The 13,666-nt window shown below is 38.1% G+C and overlaps 1 protein-coding gene across 3 annotated transcripts in view; it reads left to right on the top strand.

Annotated features, from left to right (window-relative positions):
• SMAP1 (small ArfGAP 1) overlaps window positions 1–13,666 on the top strand; it is a 163,191-nt gene that overhangs the window by 144,518 nt on the left and 5,007 nt on the right. For all 3 annotated transcript variants that reach the window (XM_078055152.1, XM_036067168.2, XM_078055151.1), the window contains one exon: window positions 9,199–9,326. In XM_078055152.1, coding sequence (XP_077911278.1) covers window positions 9,199–9,326 — 128 coding nt within the window. The remainder of the gene's footprint in view (window positions 1–9,198; window positions 9,327–13,666) is intronic.

Below are 13,666 nucleotides of genomic sequence, written 5' to 3'. Positions count from 1 at the left end.
TAACCTACTTAATTTTCTAGTAACATACATTCCAGTTTTATATGATGAGAGAGATGAATATATTACTCTCTTTTTTTAAGTTTTTTTGTTTTTAAAAGATTTTTTTGGACAGAAACAAGCTAAAGGATAAAACCCCCACAGAAAGCATTCTACGTACTTTTATTTATTTTTTAAAGATTATTTATTTATTTATTTATTTGACAGAGAGAGAGACAGCGAGAGAGGGAACACAAGCAGGGGGAGTGGGAGAGGGAGAAGCAGGCTTCCCGCCGAGCAGGGAGCCTGATCGGGGCCTCGATCCCAGGACCCTGGGATCACGACCTGAGCCGAAGGCAGACGCTTAACGACTGAGCCACTCAGGCGCCCCTCTACGTACTTTTAAAGCAGAAAATTCCTACAGGGAAACTTCTGTTTTTCAAAGTTCATATGCTATAGACAGAAACAAGTTTGGGAATGAGCAGACTAAATGCCAGACATAGCAGCAGGAGCCCTGGGAAACCACTGGTGTCCTGTGAGCTGTGCACTGACCAGATCAGGAGGATGTTTGTGTAGTTAGCTACACACCCCGTTTTTCCAAGGAGAGGGGCTAAGAGAAGGAATACTCTAGCATAAGTACCCTATATAATTTTGTAGTCTGTTTTGTTTTTCCGATACAGTTTTTAAAATTTAATTTTTTTTTAAGATTTTATTTATTTACTTGACAGAGACACAACGAGAGAGAGAACACAAGCAGGGGGAGTGGGAGAGGGAGAAGCAGGCTTCCCACCGAGCAGGGAGCCCGACGCGGGGCCCAATCCCAGGACCCTGAGATCATGACCTGAGCTGAAGGCAGACGCTTAACGACTGAGCCACCCAGGCGCCCCTTTCCGATACAGTTTTAAACCTAATGAAAACTTGCATTGCTTCTGCTCAGAAGATTGTGTTCAGTGAACTATTGTCAACTATTATATTACCCTATCAAAAAGGAGGAATTGGTTTTATTTTTGTGTAACCACACCTGTGGAGGAAAGAAAATGCAGGTAGATGAATATATTGCTGTAAGAGAACTGGCAATAGGCAGATCCTTGCAAGTGGTCCTGAGTCCATGCTGGGGAGAAGTGAAGGGTAAATCACCTGAGGCTGGTGAACTATCATTATTTCCATTTTACAAATGAAGAAACTGAGGCACAGAGAGGTTAAGTTGCCCAAAATCACCTAGCTAGTAGATTACAAAGCTAGGCCCATGTTCTTAACTATTACACTATGTTGAAGCTGTGACACAAAATAAAACTCTAAGACTGCTGGGTGACCTTGTGCCGCACAAAACAGACACTGGCTCCATTGGTCAGATTGGTAGCTGGTGGCATCGTGTCACAAGAACAGCACTGAATTTAGAGGCAGTAACCTATAGTTTGTGTGGGCTCTAGTGTTTTCATCTGGGAAATGGAAATGAGAACCCCTCTGTGGTTGATGGCCAAATCTAAATGAATAAATGTGAGGCGTATAGCATAGTAACTTGCATGCAGGGCTGTGCTGAGACTGTAGCCTGAACATCGGGTCAGAGGAGATGAGCAGGAAATAGCTCAGGCCTTTGAAGGGATGTGCAGAAGAGGGAGTCAAATTATGCTGTATAACCTCCAGACCGTTGTCACACAGTGTGGTCTTTGGCTGATGGAGGATTTGTTGCTTCCTTAAAAGCACTGAGGAAATCGGGTGGCCTCAAAGAAATCTAGTCCGTCACCATGTTTTAAACATTTAGAAAGAAATTTGTTTTATACAGTTCGGTTTTATATTTATATATTTCTTGTCTTCTGAGGCTATAAAATGGTACAGAAATATATATATATATATCTAAGCAGTCCGTTCTACAACATTTACTCCTTAAAGCATTTCTTAGCAGTCTCAGACAGCAGCTGTAAATCAACGTGTGTGCATCTCCTGAAAGATGGACAACCCTGCAGGGCTTGCTGCACAGCACGGGAGTACCCATTCGTAAAGGGGTGCCTTCCTCCAGAGCTGGCCAGAGTGCAGGGATGGGTAGCATGGAGGGGCTTAGAGGGAGAGCAAATAGAGCAAGAGGATTAAGGTGATCTTTTAAGGCCACTTCAGTCATTCTGGTAAAGTACTAAATACTGTCTTTTTAGCAGTAAGAAAATTAACTAAAAAATAAAAATAAATAGCTCCATTTAACTCTCAGGCACCTGTTTTTTTAAAAAAGCATTTGAAAACGATTTGAAGCTTGAAAATTTTAATATGCTTCAAATGGACATTTGTGACTTGAATCTCCCATCCAAGTACTAACCAGGCCTGACCCTGCTTAGCTTCCAAGATCAGACGAGATTGGGCACACTCAGGGTGGGATGGCCGTAGACTGTAGACTTGTGACTTGAATCTACAAAGTAACACACATGGGAGTTGATTTCATTCCATAAAGCAATTTATGTGTTTTAATACAAAGGAATTCCAAATAACACTTTTATTAAGGAAAGAGCTTTAGATGGTTTCTTATGTAGAAAATAAAAAGGGTTCTTTGAGTAACATGTAAATTTATAAAGCTTTAAGAAGAAGGAGTTTTGCCATGAGAGTATTACTGCATCTCATGGAAGCAGCCTTTTTTAATCAGTACTGTTTCCACTTAAACTCATTCCTTCTTAGGATGATGCCTCAGTAGTTACTGATGAAGACTTAGACTTGGCGGTTTCCGGTGTAGCAAGGGTGTACTCAAGGCTGAATGTTCGTGCTCAGTCAGAAACGGTAATGAAAAATGTAACATCCATTTACTTATCATATTCTTATCTGCCTTAAACTAGATTAGTAATACATAAAATCTCAGTTGCTCTTTGACATTTTTTATTATTTGCGCAAATAGATTATGACCAGCTAATGTATCTGACATTCAAGTAAAGGATGAATTCAATTAATGTTTATTGAGTGCCGGCAGAGTTCATGGAACTCTAGTAAATACCAGAAAATGCAGCTTTTGTGTGTATATAGTAATACAAGTCGGGGATGAGGTTGCAGTCTGGAAACTGGAAGATAGAGAATTATTGCTGAGGGAAGAGTGGGATTATGTATGAGAATTGGTTGAGAGAATTCAGTTTGAAATATGGAATAATGCTAAAAATTCCCAACTTAAATTTTATTTTCCTCAATTCAAAGGTTAATTGTCTTGCTGCTGGTGGTCCGAGGAGGAGCAAATAAGTTTTTTGTTTTGTTTTGTTTTGTCCTGTGGAAATTTATTTCAAGTAAGATCTAATGTGTTTATTACTACTCAGATAACCAACTACTCAGGTAAACGTAGCTCCTAGGGCCTTACCTTCGTAAGGCATCTTATGGCTTAAAGCCCGTGACTGAGCATACAGCTTTGGAGTACTACCTGTCAGCTGCTACGAGAGCACACTTGGAACAGATCTGTAGGTGAGGAGAGTAAGATGTGCTTCCGGCTCACAAGGCGGTGGGTGGAGGACACTTGCCTGTGTGTGACTAGTTGTGTGTGGTGCTGTGGCAGCAGGGATGCACTGGCCTGTGGACAGAGTGACTCTGGAGGACAGATTTCTGCTTGGGAGAGATAATTCCAACCTCATTGTCATTGGTGAACTGGAGAGGGGAAGCCCTGGGATAGGGCTTTGTGTCAAGCATCAAATTAAGGAGGCAGCTCTACTCTCTTCCTGGTAAGACGACAGGAGGTCATGGACAAGGTCTCTGGGCTATAAACATGGCGCCACGGTGCAGTAATGTGGCATATTGGGGCTGCCTATCAATCTGAGTATATTCAGATGCCATTAAAAACTAAAAATGACAGGCGCCTGGATGGCTTTAGTCAGTTAAGCGTTCAGCTCTTGATTTCGGCTTTGGTCGGGATCTTGGGGTCATGGGATGGAGCCCCACATCTGGCTCCCTGCTCAATGCAGAGTCTGCTTGTCTCCTTCTGCTCCTTCCCCCACTCTCCCTCTCCCTCTCTCTCTCTCTCTAATTAATAAATAAATAAATAAATAAATAAATAAATAAAAATATTTTTTAAAAACCCTAAAAATGAAAATATTGAGGTACTTGGGAAGGTTGCCATTTTTTCAGCCCCTGGATTTGGGGTGGAAAAGTCAGTAGGCCTGGCTGACCAGATGGATGGGTCTACAATGGAAGTGGTGTTAGGTCTTCTGGATTTGGGAGTCATCAATTGCCTTAGAAGGGAGCTCGGGCCAAGTACTGTGCCTGGGCAGGGTGGTAGTAAAGCCAGCCCCACCCTCCATGTGGTTTTATTAGGGACATAGGGCAACTGCCACTTAACTGTTTTATCCCTAGATGGGGAAGGGGCACCAGTTTCTGCTTGGGTGCTCCAGAAAAAGCTTCTCAAACTGGTTATGGCAGTTGAGTTTTCTAGGTACACCACCAGACTTCTGTTGAAATCCTAGACTTAATGTGTAAAATTCTCTTGAGGTGATATGATTAAACTCAGATACTTTATATAAGGCATTGATGAAAGTACCTGGCAATTGAATTTAAATAAAAATACTAGTGTTAAAAATGTGTTATTAAAATGCAAAGTATTATATTCTTATTTCCTTTAGTTTACAAATTATCATTCAAAGGCACTTGGAATGAACCAAAAAGAAGACACTAAATATTGTCTTACTGTTTTGTTTTGGTTGTTTTGTTCTATTTTTTTTTTACCTTTACTCTTTTGGATTATTGGTGTTAGATGTTCTGGTATAGCCACAATTAATAGAATCAGCAGTCTTACTCACCATATTGAGGATTTCTAGAAGACAGAGACTGGCCTTCATGACTGTCATATTTGAAATGTTACCTTCTTTCTAGGCATCTATCAGTGTCATGATGCAAAGTAGGCCAGTAAATGCATGCTGGGCATGCCTTATGTTCATGTGAGATGTAGCACTGATTTTAACAACTTTTTTTCTTTAGCTCGAAACATTTTAACATTTTCTTGTAAATTTATGGTATGTGTGTAATTTAAAACAGACATCTACAAACTCAGTTTTCAGATAAAACACTGCTTTGAAACCTTAAGGTAACATTGAAAGAAAACAGTTACCCACAAGCAGCTAACTGTAGGCTTGATCCCTTGCCTTTAAGATTGAAATTCCTTCTTCATTTTACTGCATTGTCCTAATTTCTTCAGTTTGCTCATTGCCTTTTCAAGGGGTCCTTTGTGCTTCATTATCGTTCTTTATGATGTTGTCCCCAGCTAAATTTCTTCCATTTGCCTTAGGCTTTTCTTGTACTGTGGATCTCCCATTATTTTTATTGTCCACCAACTACTGTTTCTGCATACTGATTAAAGGGGGCTGCTCCCTCCTCCTGCTGCTGGCTGCTCCCACCACCATTCTGTAGCTGAGGAAGGAACCCAACATTCACTCCGAGGTGCATGACTGTGGTGAATTCTGATTAGTTTGCACAGACGTCCACTTCTCTGTTGCTTTTGTGGACTCTGAGCTTTTATTCAGTCAGCAAAGACTGTGCTATTAGTGGACCCTTGATCAAAAGGATTCATTGAACTCACTGTGATATGTAAATACTCTGTTGACCCAGGGCTGACTATACCCGACACTTGCTTCCCTCAGCCCAGTTTGCTCATTGATGACCACATCCACCTGTGTCCTTCCCTATAAATTGAGAAGATACTAGGCTTGGTAGGACAGTGGGATGGGGAGATGAAGAGGAACTGTGCATGTGGTGCTGAATGGTTTTTGAACCTTTGGTGTCACTGCTGCTCTTGGTGCAAATAATTATAAACTGTTTAAAAGTTGGCTTTTAGGGCGTCCGGGTGGCTCAGTCGTTAAGCATCTGCGTTCGGCTTAGGTCATGATCCCGGGGTCCTGGGATCGAGCCCCGCATCGGGCTCCCTGCTCGGCGGAAAGCCTGCTCTCCCACTCGCCCTGCTTGTGTTCCTGCTCTCGCTATTTCTCTGTCAAATAAATAAATAAAATCTTTAAAAAAAAAAAGTTGGCTTTTAAATTTCAGAATTTTTTTTTTTTTTAAAGATTTTTATTAATTTATTTAACAGAGATAGAGAGCACAAGTAGGCAGAGCGGCAGACAGAGGGAGAGGGAGAAGCAGGCTCTCCGCCGAGCAGGGAGCCCTATGCGGGGCTCAATCCCAGGACCCTGGGATCATGACCTGAGCTGAAGGCAGCCGCTTAACTGACTGAGCCACCCAGGCGCCCCTTAAATTTCAGAATTTTAAGTGACGTTTTCGTAATTAGGTACAGTTTTAATTACGTGACTACTGACGAAATGTGGTTTAAAGTAAAGAGCACTCACTAGCCTAGGGATCAGAAGACTCCGTTCTAGTGCAGACTTTGCTGTTTAACTAGGGAAGTGACATTGAACAAGTCTTTTAATCTGTTGGTGCCCTGGTTTCTGTTACTGGAGATAGTGGAAAGAGATGCCTTTCTTGTCTTTCAGAGAGACAAAAATGATAACATGTAAACATTCTTTTAAAATGTCCGGGAACTACGATGTTTATAATGATGATAATGACAGTCTTTAACTGTCCTTTTTAAATACTGACAATCAAAAACACAACCTTCAAAATGAATTGAAACAATCCTTTTTAAAGAATGCTAACAGCAGGCCAGGGTAGTAAGTCAAATTCACAAACATTAAAGTCCATTGGGAAAACCCATTGGGAACTTCTATTTACTGATGATGCAAGGCTGAGAAGTTTTTGTTTAGGTTAAGGATTTGTTTTTCAACAATTCTGTGAATGCTTAGCTTTTGTATTAACAAGAAAAATTGATGCGGTAAAATCCATCATATTTAGGGGATTATATGGGGAGAAAACCAGGGTAGAGAGAAAAGAAGACACGTGCGCTGCAGATGTGAAAGCAGAGAAGAGTCACCGTTGTCTGTCACGAGGCTGGATTGGAAACCTTGGTCAGACCTGGGAGAAAGTTCTTCATCTTAGGTTTTTGTAGTTAAAACAGTCTCTTCCTTAACCACTTGGAAACAGTGGCAACCTTGCCGTAAAAATCACTATTTCTAAGGAGATGCTTTGTGTGTCTTATTCTAAAGGATTCCACAGTTCCTTGGACTTATATTATGAGTTGACTTTCATGGCAGCTCCACTATGGTAGGTGGAGTTTGTGTGGAATGCTTTTCTGAGATTTTGAAAGGTCAGATTTTAAATGCAAATAATTTTTAATGGAATGAGACAATGAAGCTGTTTGCAGTGCAGTAGTAGAACATGAAGTTGTGAAGGAAGTGAGCTGTGTGGGCTTTATGTGAAGGACTGTGGATATTTACTGTTTCTGTAATGGTCAAAGTCTGGAAACTACCTAAATGTCCAGTAGTGAAGGGCTGAATAAATAAGTTATTTTAGGTCCACGCAATATAGAATGCAGTCCACCCTCACTCACACAAAAACAATTTTATCTAAAGAAAACGACTTTTGTATATACATTGTCTTAAGCATGTTTTTAAGCATTTGTTTATAAGCATAAAAAACGTAGGGACTTTTTGTATTGTAAAAGACACATAATGTACAATTTACCGTTTTAGCCAGTTTTAAGTGTACAGTTTGGTGGCATTAAGTACATTCATTCACATTATTGTGCAACCATTACCATCATCCATGGTAAGGAACTTTTATTAATTTTTGCATAGTTTGTATCTTTTCCAAGAATGTGTTGATTCTGTAGTAAAAATTGATTTATTATAACCCAAGGCTTTGCTCTGGCTCTGTGACGGTGGACAAATTTAATGTTTTTGTCATCTGCAAATGAGGGTAATTAATAGTACCTCTCTCATAGCATCATCATAAAGACTAAAGAAGTGCATGTATGTATTTATGTATTTGTATTTTTTTAGACTGGCACGAAACAAGCACTATACTGAGTGTTGGCTGTTACTTTTATTAGTCACATATGTGATCCTCAGGGTATGAAGGGTAAAATAAGACTTCAAAAACCAAATAAAGTACTGCATGTTGTTTTATAGTTTAGATAATGTACTACTAGATACTGAATAGAATTTAGATTTGAAAGTATAAATAAATATTCTTAATGAAGTACAGTGTACTACTTAGACCTAAATTTCTGAAAGATGTACAGTTTATAAAAGTATGGACACAGATTATTTGCCTGGAGTAGGTGAACCTCTTGGTTCTCACACAGTGTATCCTGGGCTCACTGGTGTCCTGTAAACTAGATTGCATGACCTGTGATAAAAATCAATTAATGACATTTTCTGTATTCACCAAAAAATAAAAGGTAATATTTTCTCATGTGTAAGGTATTTTTTTCGTAAAATTTTCCTAATTATTAGTGTTTGCTATTACTTGAAGAAGCAAAAAATTTTAACTGAAAAACTGGAAATACATAGTTTATACTCAACTTGTCAGGTTTTTGCTTTTTTACCTTTGTTCCTCTTGGTCATTGTTTTATAGGACATGTGCTTTTTTTGTGTGAATTTAAACTGCATATATAAAATATAGTTATATTTTCTGCTAATAAAATGCTTCCTTATTCATATGATAGAATTAAACATGTCTGTTTGATGAGGTGGTTTCCCTGTCCCCAACTCTGCAGCTTATGGGCACCACTGGCTCACATGTCCTTGTTATTTGAGTTTCTTTACTGAGCTGTTGTAGATACCACAAAAAAGATGTTCCTTTAATTGTGTTTTTAATCTAGAATATCTTCTCCTTTTAAAATATTTTATTTCTGGTTCATATTTACATGATGTATTATACATGATGTAAGTGGAATGCGGAATGGACTGGAAAACATGAAATAGTTCTTTTAAGAGGTCTGACTTCAAACGAATGTTGCCATTTGTGGTTAGAAATGAAAAAAAATGCTTTCATGAGTCATATTTGAATTCTTTTGTGTCATAGTTGTGTCTGTCTCATAACGTTATGGGGATTAAATGAGTTAATGTCTGTACTCAGAACAGTGCCTGGCACATAAGGAAACATCAGGATGCAGAATAACGTGAATAGTGTAATACCACTATTGTTAAAATGGGGTTTGGATATATTATACCTAGAAACCGGTGAGTAAAGAATATTTTTGGGAGAATAAAACTGGAAATAGTTTCTTTGGGAAAGAGGAGAGAGCCTGGGGTAAAGGGGGGACATATATTTTGTTGTCAACTTTTGAACTGTTTTTTTTTTAAACCATATATTAATTTTTTAAATGATGCCATGTTTCAAGTAATTTAAGAGAATCTACTTTAGGATGAGAATCTATATTCTTTTCAGATGGCCCTGCTGAGGCACCAGTGACCAATGGGAACACAACCACATTGCCGTCCCTGAATGATGATCTAGACATCTTTGGACCAATGATTTCTAATCCCTTACCTGCAACTGTCATACCCCCAGCTCAGGTATGTAATAAGAATATGGTTTTACATAATCACGACTTCTTTTTTGAAAAGTCTCAAAATTTTAATTTTGAAAGAACTGTCTCTGAGCAGTCTCTGATTTGAAAGCTTTATTCTTTAGGCCAGGGGTTGGCAAATTAAGCCTGCAGCTCATTTTTGCAAATAAAGTTTTATTGAAACAGCCATTCCATTTGTTTATATATTGTCTGTGGCTGCTTTCACACTACAAGTTGAATAGTTACGACAGACACTGTTTGACCCACAAAGCCTAAATATTCACTGTATAAAGTTTGCTGACTCTTGCTTTAGGCAAAGAGTGCTGTTTAGAGTGAACCAGTGGGAAAACTCAGACTATCTCAAACTTGCCTGAGATTAACAAGGTTACTTCAGAGGTTTTAAAACCATGGGTGTTTAAATATTCATTACAAGCCAGTAGTTCTTTTTTTATGCTGTATTGAGCCATTCCGAAGATTTAGTTCTGGCTGCAGGAAAACCAAAAATAAGAAATTCTAGCAAATTCAGTACTCATATTTTTTATGAAGATTAGTTGTTTTAAGTTAGTCCTAAAACCTTTTTTTAAAATTGAAGTATAATGGACACACTATTTTTACTTTTTAAAATGATTTTTAAAAAATTATTTAGAACAATATTAATGATCAGAATTTTTTTACATATTGATGGTAAAGAAATTTTGAATTGTGTTCTTAATACTACGTGGAATTTTTTTTTTGCCTTCATTCCTTTTTTAAAATTGTAAACTGCTTAATACTTTTAAATATTTTTTCAGCTTTATTGAGGTATAACTGACAAGTAAAATGGTAAATACTTAAAGTGTATATTTGATTCCCACCATCAAGTTAATTAACACATCCATCACCTCATGTATTTACTTTTTTTTTTTTTGATGAGAACACTTTAGCTCTCTCTTCACAAATTTCAGTTACGTAATACGGTATAATCAACTATCGTCACATTGTAGGCCCTCAGACCTTAATTCATTTTATAACTGAGTTTGTTTCAACCTCCCTGTATTTCCTCCACTCCTGAGTCCCGGTAACCACCATTTTGCTTTCTATGAATTCAACTTTTTTTTTTTTTGATCCCACATACAAGTGATCCCATGAAGTATTTAGCTTCCTTTAAGGTGAACATATGAACTTTTTTAGGGATATAGGTTACTCTTAAGCATACAGCTTTAAGATTCTATTTTAAATTTATACTTTATAAATGAACAGTAGTTTGTTTCAGTACAGCATAATTTTTGAGGTAAAATATTTCCCTTTTCTCTAGAAAAACGGAGCCAAATGTATATTGTTTGGGTAGAAAGTTTTAATAAGAATCTATGTCTTACTAAGAAGATTAATTTGCTTATTTTATTACACATTTTTTGTTATTATGATAGTCATTGTATAATTACCAGTAGAATTGAGCAAATAAGTTTGAGGAATTAGTTTAAATTAGCTTTATCAAAATTGCATCATTTTTTATTTTCAGAAAAGATAGCTTTATTTTATGACTTGGCTCCTTCTCCCTTCCCCCAACACATAAAAAGAGGAACTGTTTGTTACTACTGTGGTTTCAGTTAACATTAAGCACCTTGTGAATTTGTGCAGGCAGGAGTATTCATGTAGTAATAAAAATTGTCTAATGCTAATGTTGTGGCTTCAGAAAGAAGCATTTAGAATATTTGACAATCTGAGCGTGAAAAGCAGTTTCTTTTGGTGTAGCATTCTAGTGAGGCTGTTTTATCTGCTAGACTTCCTCGATTCCACTGGACTATGAGAGTTTCTTTGCAACCGCTTAGAGAATTAGACCCCACATCTGCGGCTTCAGTGTACTACTTCATGTGTTCTGTTCAGTATCAAAGCAAGTAGAACAATGCAGACGTCATTTAAACTCTTAAGTAGCACCCGACAAGCAATATGGGGTGTAGCTCTTGCCTTCGTGAGGGGTTGGTCTGACCTGCATGCTTTGTGCATTCTGCATTAATAACTAAGAGTAACATGACTGATTTTTTTAAAATCACATCTAATTCTTTTTTTAGAGCATTGTTTTTGGACCAAAACTGTGCCAGTTGTATTGTGAGCCCTGTAAAATACTTGGGGAACAGAATTATCTTTCATCTGAACTACATGTAAAGGTTAAAACCCAGATATGTTTTCAAAATGTCTTTCAAAGTGGGGAGAGGGGAAAGGCAGGTTAAAGTACACATTTTATACATACACTCCCGCTATGAAATTACTAATTTTGCTGGGTTTCTATTATGTAAAATTGATTGGACAGAAATAGGAATTACTCTGAGCCCCTATAATTCTTTCAGTGCTCATTTCGTTCATAATTAATGTTTTTTAAAAAGATTTCCCACTCAGGAACGCCTGGGTGGCTCAGCCGGTTAAGCGTCTGACTTGGGCTCAGTTCACGATCTCGGGGTCCTGGATCAGCCCCATGACTGCTTGTGCCTCTCCCTCTGCCCCTCCCCCACTTGTGCTCTCTCTCTCTCTCTCTCTCAACTGAATAAATAAAATGTTAAAAAAAAAAAAAAGATTTCCCACTCACGTGAAAGTGAGATTTACCTGTTTGGCTGTGTAGTCTTGTGAAGAAGGTTAGATATACTCAGCTAACGAGAATGCACATGTGTATTGGGGGTTCAGAGGGAATCATTCCAGAGTCCCCAGAGGTGACTTGTAGAAGCCATCCCTTTCCTTCTATCTGTAATATACATATACCAACAGTATCTAGACCTGCATGAGTGCTGTGCCCTCTCCTTGGATCAGCCCTAGGATCCCGACAGCCAGAGAACCTCTGGTTAGGGATTCTGCAGCGTCCCAAAGTGTAAATTGATAGGCAGACCTTCTTCTTTTTCCTGGAGTTGTACTGCTATCAAATGGAGCACCAAAAAATAAAAACAGACATATGAGTGCTTATTCATCATGCTATTTGGTTTGGCTCTTTTTAGATTATGACCATGTTGAGGTAGATACTCTATTTTATCCACCCTCATCAGAAGAAATACACATGTTTAGAGCATGTGAATATTAGGCTGCTCTAGGATGAGACTGTGGTTTCATCTTCCGTGGTTTCACTTGCCCACAGTTCAGAAGCAGATGATCCTCCTTCTGAGGTATCACCAGGTGATCAGTAGTAGTAGCTTAACACTTGTCACAGTGCCTCACTTGTCATTCCCCTCACTTCACCTCACTACGTAGGCATTTTATCGTCTCACATCATCACAAGAAGGGTGAGTACAGTGTATTTTGAGACCATATTCACATAACTTTTATTACAGTATATTGTTATAATTGTTCTATTTTATAGTTATTGTTAATCTCTTACTGTGCCTAGTTTCTAAATTAAACTATGAGAGGTATGGATGTATAGGGAAAAAGCATAGTATATATATAGTATATGTAGGTTTTGGTATTCTCTGTGGTTCCAGGCATCCACAGGGTACTTGGAATGTATCTTGGAAGGGGTGGAAATGGGGGAGCTACTGTAATAGGTTTCCCAGCCATTTTGGATTTTAAGCAGGTTCTTCAATTGAACAGAAACTAAACATGATGGAAAGATTAGTGAGATGGTTGCTTCATTACCTGACAACATTAACAGTAAACACGGTATGCTTAACCCTGCCACAGAGCATTTCTTGTGGTCACAAGCAACTGTGTAAGGTAGGAAATCTTATTATCCCCAAGTTTAGAGAAGAGGGACAGTGGAGATGAAGTGACAATATAAGGGTACATTGTTTTCTTTAGTAAGCAGTGGGACCAGGATTCTAGTCCTGGCAGGCTGGCTCCAGAGCTCTTGCTCTTAGCTTCTGTGAGCTTCTGTTGCATCATTCGTAGTTCAGATAATACTTTATTCAAGCATGTTGTTATATTTGGTATTCCATTATGTCCAATTTCTTACACATTTTAGATCTTTTGCAAAATTAAGTGGCTTATCTCAAAATTCTTAATTTGTCATAATAGATTCAACATATTGATCTGCTTGAATTTGTGAATACAATGCTTGGATGGTAATTTATTGCTAGGTTTTTTAGCCAACCTGTTAAATGTCTGAATTTTTAAAAAATTAAGACAAATCACATGCATGATCTTTAGCTTGTACCTACTACTCTCACCTTATTCTATAGTTTGAGAAGACTCTTACTCAGTTTTTACTGTTCTTAGAATTCTTTGAAACTCTTCATATGTAAAACAATTTCATGTAAACAAATGTGATTGAATATTTAGTGACTTCAGAGATTATACAGTCACAGCTCTAACAACCTCACTTTAATCTGTGTGCAGATATAGATTAAGTGAAAATTTTTGTTTTGTGTCTACATGTTTCTTTGTGTTCCT

This window comes from Halichoerus grypus, chromosome 9 (genome assembly GCF_964656455.1).
Source record: "Halichoerus grypus chromosome 9, mHalGry1.hap1.1, whole genome shotgun sequence".
NCBI lineage: Eukaryota > Metazoa > Chordata > Mammalia > Carnivora > Phocidae > Halichoerus > Halichoerus grypus.
This window is presented reverse-complemented; position numbering and strand designations above follow the sequence as displayed.